We start from the raw sequence: 13423 nt of genomic DNA on the forward strand, positions 1-13423 counted from the left end.
AGGCCACTGTGGCCGATATTTTTTTATTAGATAAAATTCAGAGGCCACTGTGGCCGATATTTTTTCATTAGAAAAAATTCAGAGGCCACTGTGGCCTCTATTTTTTCATTAGAAAAAAATCAGAGGCCACTGTGGCCACTATTTTTTTCAATAGAAAAAAATCAGAGGCCACTGTGGCCACTATTTTTTTCAATAGAAAAAAATCAGAGGCCACTGTGGCCACTATTTCAATAGAAAAAAAATCAGAGGCCACTGTGGCCACTATTTTTTTCAATAGAAAAAAATCAGAGGCCACTGTGGCCACTATTTTTTTCAATAGAAAAAAACAGAGGCCACTGTGGCCACTATTTTTTTCAATAGAAAAAAATCAGAGGCCACTGTGGCCACTATTTTTTTCAATAGAAAAAAATCAGAGGCCACTGTGGCCACTATTTTTTTCAATAGAAAAAAATCAGAGGCCACTGTGGCCACTATTTTTTCAATAGAATAAAAATCAGAGGCCACTGTGGCCACTATTTTCAATAGAAAAAAAATCAGAGGCCACTGTGGAATATGTGTTTTCAATAGAAAAAAATCAGAGGCCACTGTGGCCACTATTTTTTTCAATAGAAAAAAATCAGAGGCCACTGTGGCCGATATTTTTTCAATAGAAAAAATTCAGAGGCCACTGTGGCCACTTTTTTTTTCAATAGAAAAAAATCAGAGGCCACTGTGGCCACTATTTTTTTCAATAGAAAAAAATCAGAGGCCACTGTGGCCACTATTTTTTTCAATAGAAAAAAATCAGAGGCCACTGTGGCCACTATTTTTTTCAATAGAAAAAAATCAGAGGCCACTGTGGCCACTATTTTTTTCAATAGAAAAAAATCAGAGGCCACTGTGGCCGATATTTTTTCATTAGATAAAGTTCAGAGGCCACTGTGACCGATATTTTTTCATTAGAAAGAAATCAGAGGCCACGTAGCCTGTTTTTTCATTAGAAAAAATTCAGGGGCCTCTGAGAAAATTTCATTATTTCCTGGAAAAAATTTGGCCATTACCAAATGTCCTATTTTTGTTGTAATTGTTGTTGTTTTTTATTTTATTATTTACTATGACGTGTTAATAACATTCAACAATGTTTGTTTGGCCTATCCATCTCTAATTGAATTAGAGCGAAAGACCCTAGAAAATGCCAATTAAAAGAAAATTCGAAAAACAACAACAACAAAATGCATGAATTCCAAATAACATATGACGATTTTGAGAGGGAAATAAAATAGAAAACTAAACGGCTTTCGATATTTGATTTTGTGTGGTTTTTCAAAATTGTGTGCGTTGTTGTTGTTTTTTTTTGTGAGTGGAACAGAGGGTATAAATTGCAGTGGCGTTAAAAGGAAATAGGCCATTTTTCAAACGCGGCGGTTAATAAGAACAACAACAATGAGCGTGTGAAAAGAATTAATAAAAATAAGAAATAAATTAACATTAAATGTAAAACAAATATTATTATTTAAAAAAGATATTATTAAAATAAAAACATAACAAAAAATTCGCAAGTGGCGGGATCGTAATAAAAAAAAAAAGAAAATTTCTAATTAGAAAAATATTTATAGTTTCCAATTAATCCCAATTAAAAGCTTCGGCGTTTTGTTTGTTTAACAAAAATTTATATTTCAAATATATGCAACAATTTATGTGAACCAGAAAAATTAAAATAAATAAAAATACAAATAACTAAAATCCAAGGAAAAAAAACTCCCATTCAACACCTAGTTTTTTAATTTTCCAATTAAATTAATCCATAAATGGTAAAAGTGTTTGAATAAATATTTAATGCCAAAGTGTCAAAGTGTTTCATGTTTTTTTTCCTGAAAAAAAATTTGCAGTAATACAACAACAATTCCATTCATAAATCAACTGACCATAACCAGTTAGCCAACATAAATAGAATCTCATAAAAAATTCAGTATAAAACAAATTTGAACCTGAAAAAAGAATTCAGTGTTAAACTGTGTGTTTTTATCGTGTCCACAATTCAATTTACATTTATTTCTATACATGACCATTTTTTCATCAAAATTAGAAAATTACTATGCATCGGTGTGCAAAAAATTCAAAAATGTAAGTTATGAAAAAAAACTAGGAAATAAAAGGCTATTGATGTGTGCAAAATGCTTCATGTTAACAAGGATGTAAATCGGAAATTTTCCAAATAAAACATTCACAGTTGAATATTTTCAAAAAAAAAAAAAAAATCTAATAAAAAATAAAGTCCACAGTGGCTTCTGAATTTTTTTCTAATGAAAAATAGGGGACATAGCGGCTTTAGAATTTTTTTTAAAAATATAGGCCACAGTGGCCTCTGAAATTTTTCTAATGAAAAAATATATGCCACAGTGGCCTCTGAAGTTTTTCTAATGAAACAATTAAGAGGCCACTGTGGGCGATATGTTCTCCCGTGGAAAAAATAGAGACCACAGTGGCCTCTGAATTTTTTCTAATTAAAAAATATCGGCCACAGTGGCCTCTGAATTTTTCCTAATTAAAAAATATCGGACACAGTGGCCTCTGAATTTTTTCTAATTAAAAAATATCGGTCACAGTGGCCTCTGAATTTTTTCTAATGAAAAAATATCGGCCACAGTGGCCTCTGAATTTTTTTTAATGAAAAAATATCGGCCACAGTGGCCTCTGAATTTTTTCTAATGAAAAAAAATCAGCCACAGTGGCCTCTGAATTTTTTCTAATGCAAAAATATCGGCCACAGTGGCCTCTGAATTTTTTCTAATGAAAAAATATCGGCCACAGTGGCCTCTGAATTTTTTCTAATGAAAAAATATCGGCCACAGTGGCCTCTGAATTTTTTCTAATGAAAAAATATCGGCCACAGTGGCCTCTGAATTTTTTCTAATGAAAAAATATCGGCCACAGTGGCTTCTGAATTTTTTCTAATGAAAAAATAGAGGCCACAGTGGCCTCTGAATTTTTTCTAATGAAAAAATAGAGGCCACAGTGGCCTCTGAATTTTTTCTAATGAAAAAATAGAGGCCACAGTGGCCTCTGAATTTTTTCTAATGAAAAAATAGAGGCCACAGTGGCCTCTGAATTTTTTCTAATGAAAAAATAGAGGCCACAGTGGCCTCTGAATTTTTTCTAATGAAAAAATAGAGGCCACAGTGGCCTCTGAATTTTTTCTAATGAAAAAATAGAGGCCTCTGATTTTTTTCTAATGAAAAATTTGTTTTAGAAAAAAATTCTGTGGCGTCTCTGGCATCTATTTTTTATGAGCAAACTTTCAGAGGCCACTGTGAATTTCTCAACATATTTTCAATTCCCCTGGAGAATGGTATATTTGGAATTTAAATATAAAATAAAGAAATTCAATATTTGTATAAATAAAATATTTTTTGTTTGCCTGGCTACAAATATTTGCACTGCCCTAAAAAAGAAGCAGCAAAACTATGCCACCTTCACACACACTATCGCATTACAAGCACACACACATACACCACAATTAAAACATTTACTTAATATTCTGCATCAGAGACGAAACAAACAAATAAAAATTATTATTTTTTGCACTTTCAGCCAATCCATGTTAATAACAACACCAACAACAATAATTTTTATGATATTTTCATTTAAATTGGTGTTGTTGTTGTTGTATTTTTATTATTAGCTACAAAAAAATGGAAAATGCAAATAAATAAATATTTTCTCTTGATTTCATTCGGTTTCGATGTTGTTGTTGCCGGCTGCCTATCTGCTTTTTCTGTGTTGTTGTTGTATTTGTGTCTGAAGTAAGATTATGGTTTATGATTAAGGATTTATTCAGGACAAAATGAAAAAAAATCAATTCCAATTTTTTTTGTTGGCCGTTGACTTCAATTATGTCTGTGTGTGCGTACGTTTTTATGTAAATCTTTTTTTTTTTGCTCGTGTGGCTGCTGCAGATTTTTTTCTCCGGAGCTCTTCACATAATTGTAGGCTTTTGTATTTGTTTATGCAATAAATTTAATAAATATTAATAACTTTATATTTATGAATTATAAGTGGCTATTTTTATTTTTAACGATCTATTTGAAACACACACACACGTATGCATACATAAATACATAAATGAATTACTCAATTAGTCAATGAGAGAAAAATAAAACAATAAACAAGATAAATAATAACAACAACAAATCCATTTGAAAACATCATTTGTTAATTTGATTTAATAATAATAATAACGATGATAATGAAATATTTATGATAAATAATTACTAGTGTTGTTTATTATGGCAAAATTAAACAAAAACACACAGGAAATCGGATTTCAAAAGTTATTACTTAATCAAGAGGCCCAAGGGGAGGTCAAAGTGGCCGGATTTTTTTTTTAATATAGATAGAGGTCATAGATGCATCTAATTATTTTTGTAAAAATATAGACACCACAGTGACCTCAATTTTCTTCTAAAAAAGTATGGAATACAGAGGCCTCAGATTTTTCCCGAATTTGTGTATAATAAAAAATTAAGAAAAAAAAAATCAGAGGAGACTGTGGCCACAAGTTTTTAAAAGAAAAATATTTAGAGACCACTGCGGAAACCACTATTTGCACAGAATAAAAATTCAGATGCAATTTTGCCATCTAACCTTTCATAACAATTTTTTGACGTCACTCTACCTTCTCTTAATTTTAGAAAATAGAATATTATCAAATACTGCAAAGGCCTATTTTTTGTCGAAAAAATCGATAGCCTCTTTAAATCTATCTTTTCGTAGAAATTAAACATCGAAGGCATCTGTGATCTGAGGTTTTTTAAAGGCAAAAAGGACATATAAGACCTCCATTTTTATTAAAAAATCCGGGTCCTTTATTTTATATTTAGGAAAACAATAAATGACTCTAGTTTTGTAGACAAAAAAATTGGGGCATTCGAAGCCTACATTTTTGGATAGACCAAATATAAGCCACTGTGACCTCTTTTTTTAATTAAAAACCAGAGAACTGTAATTTTTTGATCATAATTTTTTAGAAAAAATTCAGAAACATAATGTATCCTCAATTTTCTTTAGAAAATATTTTTTGTAGACATTAAAAATATAGGTAAAAAAATCGACGTTACTTAGGTTCGACATAACTTTGAAATATTTCTTTTAAAATTCTACTTTTCTTAGGAAAAAAATAGAGGCCTTAGGAAAAATTAACCTCTGAATTTTTTCTAATGAAAAAAACCGGCCACTGTAACTTCTGAAATTTTTCTTATGAAAAAAATAGAGGCTACAGTGGCCTCTGAATTTTTTCTAATGAAAAATAGAGGCTACAGTGGCCTCTGAATTTTTTGTAAAAAAAATTGATTTTTTTCTCTGATTTTTTTCTAATGATATAATAGAGGTCACAGTGGCTTCTGAATTTATTCTAATGAAAAAACCGGCCCCAGGAACCCCTGAATGTTTTCTAATGAAAAAAATAGAGTGGCCTCTGAATATTTTCTAATGAAAAAAAAAAAACAGAAATTTTCCTCTGATTTTTTAGTAATGAAATAATAGAGGCCACAGTGGCTTCTAATTTTTTTTTTAATCAAAAAAATAAAGGCCACAGCGCCCTGTGAATTTTTTCTAATGGAAATATAGAGTCTACAGTGGCTTCTAATTTTTTTTAATTAAAAAATAGAGGCCACAGTGGCCTCTATTATTTCATTAAAATTTTTTCTAATGAAAAATACATACCAATGCCTCTGATTTTTTTTCTAATGAAAATATAGAGAGCACAGTTTCCTCTGAATTTTTTCTAATAGAATAAAATTGTTCTAAATAGATGAAAAATCCGAGCCAGGGCGGCTTAGCATAGCCATCAATTGTTGCTGTAGACATAAAATAAAAATTACATATGCAATTGCAGAGAGCAAGGAGGTCTCCAAATAGGTCATAGTCGGGTTAATTTGTTTTTATAAAAGCTAAAAGTGACTGATTTAAGGTTTCTAAAAATTAGATTGTGATTTCTTATAGAAAGTTTCTCTAAAATTTTTGCCAAGTCCCCGGATAACCTTGAACATTTATTTCTTTTTATAATAGACCTTACAGATACCTTTCATTTTTTGTCTGATGCTCAGGAAATCCTTGAGAATATTTTATTTATTACTTAAAATCAATCTATAATATAAGGGAGCTACATCTAAATCTGGACCGATTTTCACGAAACATGGCAAACATCACTTAAGGCTCAATTCAGTACGTTATACCAAAATTCGTGCAAATCGAAAGATATTAAAATCTTTGGTGTACCATTTACCTTAAATCGGACGAAAATATATATGGGAGCTATATCTAAATCTCAACCGATTTTTTCCAATTTCTATAGGGTTCATCCTTGGGCCAAACAAATGAGCTGTGCCAAATTTCATCCAAATCGGATTATAAATGCGACCTGTACTTTGTTTACAATTTAACACCAACAGACGGACGGACGGACAGGCATAAATCGACTCAGAAAGTGATTCTATGCATATTCTCAAAAGGAACTATTGGTCTATCTCGTTTCCTTTTGCCTGTTACAAACATATGCACAAAGACATAATACCCTGTACCACAGTGTGGTGAAGGGTATAAAAATAAAATTGTACAAAACCTTTATGATCTCATATAGTCCCCATATTAGAATCGGGATTTATTTTAGTAGCTTTGAAGTTCCTCTCTACATATTTTTCTGTTGATAAAAACAACAGTATTTGCTGGAAGGTTTCTGAAGTGTCGACCTTGAAGTCCTTAATTTTTTGTTGATTTTCAATTCTTAGAAGGCAATCAATTTTAATTGTTGGTCTGCCACATCAAGATGATGGCTACATTTGTAATATTTCAAAATGAATTGTTGTTTATTATGTTAACAAACAAATGATTTAATAACCTAAGGCCAATATTGTTAACCCATTAAGTGCCAAAAAGTTAATATATGATTTTAAAAAAATTCATCAAAAACATGCATAATATTAAAGACATATTTTCCAAAATAATAATTTAGATTAATTTTTCATATCCTTGTTGTTTTCTTAATTTATAATGCAATAATTTTTGGAGCTCCTTAAGGGTTAATTCTTCAAAAAATTGTTTACAAAAAAACCACATCGCTCTTGCATCAAATTATTGCAAACATTACAATTACATTTAATTACTGAAAATGTTTAATTATTGTTTTAAACACACAAATATTTTGATAATCAATAAACAAGAAAAGAAGAAATAAAAACACAAAACAATTTCCAAAAAGCCAAAGAAAAAATAAACAATTATTAAAATAAAAATTAGAAACACCAAAGAAAAAAAATTGGAAAAAATAATAATAATATCCCATTTTCAAATAAACAATTAAAATAAAATATGAAAATTAAAGACAACAAAAATATAAATATGTACGTACAATATATATTTATATCTTGAATATATATATCCCATAATTAACAAAAAATTGTCGATGTAACAAATTTTTGAGTTTGCCAAATTGAAAGCTCTCTTTTTTCAATTTTGTGTGGTAGCTGCCAATATTTATTATATTCAAAATACAAAAAAAATCATTCCACTTCTTTTCTGTGTCATTCCATCTTGTGCACTTTCGGCCATCACTGAATTTTGTTTATCACTCTTGATGGAAGATATTTTGGAATTCCATCTCTTAAGTGTGAACAACAGCCATAAAATATTGAAAGCAAAAATTATTTATTTTTGTGGCTGGCTCAATGGAAAATGAAATATTTATTTCTTTTTCTTCCTGCCATTCATTATTATTATTTCTTATTTTGGTTTGTAATTGAAAAAAAAATTGAAAAGTAAAAAACAAAAATCTTAAAAGAAAAATGAAAAATTTCGAAAATATAATTGATTGTGTTTTTGTTCTTTTCTTTCAATTAAAAATTATTTTGGCTCCATATCCAGCTGAGTGGAACTAGCGATCGCCAATATCTGAATTTTGGTGTGTGTTTGTCTGCCCTGTTGTTTCGGACAGTTTTCGTGTAGATTTAAAAGCGCCCACAACGGAATAACGAACAATATCTCTAGTGTATATTAAAAAAATATTTTGTTTCTTATTTTGGAAAGAAAAAGGGGACAAATAATAAGAAAAGTGAATAAAAATAGAGAAGAAAAATAATAAAATGAAGTGGAAATAAAAATAATAATAATAAAATATAAATGAAGAAAAAAATTGACCCTTCGGTACCATAACAAAAATGCTCAGCGTAGCCTTGAAAATATTCTCAAAAACCCCAAGAATTCAATGCTCGACATAGCATAAAAAATATGTTTTAAAAACGTAAGAAGAAACTTAGAAACTAATCAGAAGCCTCTACTTTTAACAGACAATCCGCGGCTCGGTAGGTCCTGTAATTAGTGTGGACTTAAAAATAATTTTATTTAAAATTCATGGTATCTGCACCGCGTTGAAAATATTATTGAACAGACAACAGGGTGGACCTTAAAATATTAAAAAATCCACGTCTGTTTGAGTCCTTGGAAAAATATTCTTCGAAAAAAATATTCTTTAAAAATCCACGTCTGTTTGAGACCCAGAAACAATTCTAGTCCTTGAAAATTATTCTTTAAAAAATCCAGGCCTGTCAGAAATCTTCAAAAAATGTCTATAAAAAATTACACCTGTTTGAGCCTTTGAAAAAATATTTTTTAACAAATGCACGCCATGTCATTGTCTAAGTCCTTTAGGCCTTACAAATTTTTTTCTAAAAAATCCTCATCTATGAAGACCGTCCGAGCCTTAATCTCTCTATCTAAACCTTTAGGTCTGTGTTAGTCCGCATCTCGATTGTAGAAACTGTCTGAGCCTTCAGTTCGCTTATATTGACTCCCTTTAGATCTGTATGAGCCTTCAGTTAATTTACAGAGATTTCGGAGGCTTAATCTCTTCTAAAGAGTCTGTCTCAGCTTTCAGCTCGCCTATAGAGTCGCCCTTCCGATCCGTCTGAGCCTTCAATTCATCTTCAGAGACTTACTGAGCCTACAGTTCATCTACAGAAACTGTCAGATCCTTAAGCTATTCTATAGAGGTTGTCTGAGTATCCAGTTCGTCTATAGAGACTATCTACTGCACCAGCTCGTCTAAAGAGACTTAATTTCGCCTATAGAGACTACCTGAGCCATCAGTTTATCTATAGAAACTATCAGAGCTTTCAGCTCGTCTGTAAAGTCTTCCCTTACGCCTGTCTGAGCCTAGATTTCATCTGTAGAGATTGTCTAAGCCGCCAACTTGCTAATAGAAACTATCCGAACTAGTACTTCATCGATAGAGGCTGTCATGTATTATAGAGGTGGTTTGCGACTTCAGTTGGTCTTTAGAAAATGTCGGAGCCTTCAGCTCAGCTATATACTTCATTCTATAGATGCTATAGATACTTATTTCACTTTTGTCGGAGCCCTCAGCTCGTCAGATCCTTAAGCTATTCTATAGAAGTTGTCTGAGCATCCAGTTCGTCTATAGAGACTATCTGCGCCATCAGCTCGTCTAAAGAGACTCAATTTCGCCTATAGAGACTACCTGAGCCTTCAGTTTATCTATAAACACTATCAGAGCTTTCAGCTCGTCTATAAAGTCTTCCCTTAGGCCTGTCTGAGCCTACATTTCATCTGTAGAGATTGTCTAAGCCGCCAACTTGCTAATAGAAACTATCCGAACTAGCACTTCATCAATAGAGGCTGTCATGTATTATAGAGGTGGTTTGAGACTTCAGTTCGTCTTTAGAAACTGTCGGAGCCTTCAGCTCAGCTATATACTTCATTCTATAGATGCTATAGATACTTATTTCACTTTTGTCGGAGCCCTCAGCTCGTATATATAAGCCTTTAATTTGTCTAGGGAGATAGCCTAAACCTTTAGCTCATCTATACATATTTTATTAGTCTTTAGATCGTCTATAGAAACTGTCCGAGTCTTCAGCTTGCCTACAGAATCTAACTTTAGGTCTGTCTGAGTCTATATATATTGTCTGATGTTTTAGTACACCTATGACTATGAAGTCTTGTCCTCGCATTTCAAAATCGTCCAACCCCACGTATAAGTAATATTTCACCGGTCAATAGTCATACGCCACATGTTACACGTTTTCATTAAATTCAATAATCTCACTAAATTACCGCAAATTTTCATTATTTAAAGCAACGGACCCATGCATTTTAACTATACCACCCAGAAAAAATCTACAAAGTAACAAAAACCAAAGAGCTAAAAAATTAATACCAAATATTTACATTGTGCTACAAAAACAGTGTCATGAAAATCCAATGAAAGTGCCACTAGAAAAATAACAATAAACAAAGGTTTTCAAATGTGAGTTTGGCTACAAAACAGACAAAATAATTTTCGCCAAGCGGGGGAAAAAAGAGAAAACTCTCCAAACATTGTTGCCAAAGGATTTTGCAAATACAGACAACTAAACAAAAAACAATCGCACGCCGTCTGTCGAACATCTCCAAAACGGAAACCAGGTGACATTTTAACTGCGGACCATTTTTATGCGGAAATAAAAAGCAAAACAATTCAAAGGCAGACTTCCGTTTGCCAAAAAACCGGATGGCCAAATGTGTTGCTTTCTTGTGTGATTTTTTTTGTTGGTTTGGTGATTTGAAACAAAGTTTTTTGATCTCCAAGCTGCCCAAACTAGAAATTCAAACAGCAAACTTCTGTGACATTTTGGAGCAGTTCTATGAAATTTTAAGTTTTCATTCTCAACGACAACAAGAACAGCAAAAAAATGGTTCTACTAAACCGTAAAGATCAAAAAGGTGTAAGTAATGCCAAAACCCCACAACGACAACAACACACATTTTTTGTGAACATGTAAAAATATTTTTTATTATTGTGTAGCAACTAGAAAAAAATGTATAAAAATTTTGTTATTGTAAATTGTAAAGTTGAAGTTTCGTAAACGTTTTAGTGGCCCTAAAAAAATGTTCAATGAGTTTTTGAAATAGTTTTGTAGAAGTAGTTGTAGATTTTTTTTTTAAATGGCAGATTTCATGGTATTTATGATTTGTGGAATTTTTGAAGCAGAAAAAACAAGTTTTATAACAATTTAAATAACAAAATAATTCACCTGTCCTGTTTCACCCCCCACATAGGGTGCGCATGAGTAGTGTCCACACGTATACGCTCCCTTTTCCCCTTGCACTATAGTGCGTATGATTACTGCCAGCACTTATACGCTCTCCCTTTCCTTTCCTCAATTTTAGTTAGTTGCAAATAATTACATTTTCCCTTTTCAAGTGCGGAACTTTTCAAGTGTTATTTTCACTTTATTTTCATTTAATTGCAAAAATTAAATTTTTGCAAAATATGCCAAATGCGTTCATCACTTTCCGCCAGACCAGTGATAGAAGTCGCTTAATATTTAATTCATTAAAACAAATCAATCAATTGGAAAAATAACTAAAATAATTGGATAAATCCCCAGAATGGCAATAAAGGGTTTAAAAAATGTCAATTTCTTGCGCAACAAATTATTGATAACATTGGAATTTGTGTAATAGCAGGATTTTTTTCGATGGTCATTTTTAAACTTTAATTAGTCTTTGTCGATTATTGGTGTAAATAAATCTTTTGATACAGATTTAAATAAAAGAATAAAAAAATATTTTTATTAGATTTCGTTCGCGTGGCTATTTTGTTGATTTCGACATTAAAGTACTTAGAAAATATTAATAAACGGGATCAGTGGAAAGGGTTTGAGTTGTTGTACAGAGGTTGTCTAAGCCTTCAGTTCCTCTATACAGAATGTCTGAGCCTTAAGCTCTACTATAGATATTGTCTGATCCTTCAATTGGTGATAGAAACTGCCGTAGTCTTCTGTGCTTCTAGCAGGAAGGCTCTGATAGTCGCTATAGACGAATACACAGTCTCTAAGCTATTCTACACAGGCTGAGTGAGGCTTCAGTTCACATATAAGTACGATGAAGGTTCATCCTACTATTAGAGACTCCCTTGATATCTGTTTGACCCTTCATCTTGGATGTAGAGACTGTCTGGGCTTTCAGTTCGCTTATAGAGACTGTCGGAGCCTTTATCTATGGTATTTATGATTTGCGGAAAGGGTCTGTGTTCTTCTACAGAGGCTGTCTAAGCCTTCAGTTCTTCTATGAAGACTATCTGAGCCTTAAGCTCCACTATAGATATTGCCTGATCCTTCAATTGGTGATAGAAACTGCCTTATTCTTTTGTGCTTCTAGCGGTAAGGCTCAGATAGTCACTATATACGACTACACACCCTCTATGCTATTACACAGAGGCTGTGTAAGGCTTCAGTTCGTATATAAGTAGGTTGAAGGCTCATCCTACTTGTGCAGACTCCCTTCATATCTGTATGACCCTTCAGCTTGGATGTAGAGACTGTCTGGGCTTTCAGTTCGTTTATAGAGACTGTCGGAGCATTCAGCTTGTCTATGAAGACTTTTAGAGCCATCAGATTGGATGTCGAGACTGTCTGGGCTTTCAGCTCAGATGGGATGTCGAGACTGTCTGGGCTTTCAGCTCGCTTTTGGAGACTGTCGGAGCCTTCAGCTAGCCTATATTGACTTTTATAGCCTTCAGTACGCCTATTGAGATTGTTTGAGCATTATTTTTTCTGTACAGACTCCATTCAGTTTTGTCTGAGCTCCAAGATCTTCTATAAAGGCTGTCTGAGTCTTTACTTCACCTATAGAAACCGTCTGAGCCTTCAACTTGCCCACTGATCTAGATGAGTCCCCTCTGATCTAGATGAGTCTTAAACTCATCAGTAGATACTGCCCGGCCCATTAGTTCGCTCAAAGTGACTGTCGGAGCCTTCAGCTGGTCTATACTGACTTTTAGAGCCACCATTTCCTCTATAAACATTATATGAGCTTTATGTCCTTGTATGGAGACTCATCTATAAAGGAAGTCTGAGCCTTCAACTTGCCTATAGTTTCCCTTCATGTCTGTCAGAGCTTCCAGCTAATTTCTAGAGACTGTCTGAGCCTTCAAATATATAGTCTCCTTTCAAGCCTCCAGTCATTTCTGATTGAGCCCTATGATCGACTATAAGGACTGAGACTACATGAACTTTTTCTATATATATACCTGCATGAACCTCTTCTATTTAGGCTGTCTGAACTCTGAGTTCACCCATAGAGCCTGTCTTAGCCTTAGTTCATCTGTAGAAACGGTCTGAGCCTTTAACTCGCCTATACAGTTTCGCTTCAGGTCTATCTGAGTTTTATTTTCATCTATTGAGACTGTCTGAGCCTAAAGCTCTTCTAAAGACAAACTGAGTATTCAGGATATCAATAAAATATATCAATAAAATATAGGTGCTCTCATCTGTGAGAGCCTTCACTTCTTCTATTAAAACGGTCTGTACATCCTGTCCTTTTTAGAGACTCCCCTCATGCCTGATAGAGCCCTAAGCTCGTATATAGGAACGGTTGGAGCCTTTAGGTC

The 13423-nt window shown here is 32.8% G+C and overlaps 1 protein-coding gene across 1 annotated transcript in view; it reads left to right on the forward strand.

The window, feature by feature from the left end:
- Positions 1 to 10711: 10711 nt before the first annotated feature.
- LOC133330875 (transient-receptor-potential-like protein) overlaps positions 10712 to 13423 on the forward strand; it is a 35820-nt gene continuing 33108 nt past the window's right edge. The window contains exon 1 of the mRNA XM_061539278.1: positions 10712 to 10754. Coding sequence (XP_061395262.1) covers positions 10722 to 10754 — 33 coding nt within the window. The 5' untranslated portion in view covers positions 10712 to 10721. The remainder of the gene's footprint in view (positions 10755 to 13423) is intronic.

Source organism: Musca vetustissima, unplaced genomic scaffold (assembly GCF_032173495.1).
Source record: "Musca vetustissima isolate MV318-11 ecotype Yass unplaced genomic scaffold, APGP_CSIRO_Mvet_v1 utg98279, whole genome shotgun sequence".
Classification (NCBI taxonomy): domain Eukaryota; kingdom Metazoa; phylum Arthropoda; class Insecta; order Diptera; family Muscidae; genus Musca; species Musca vetustissima.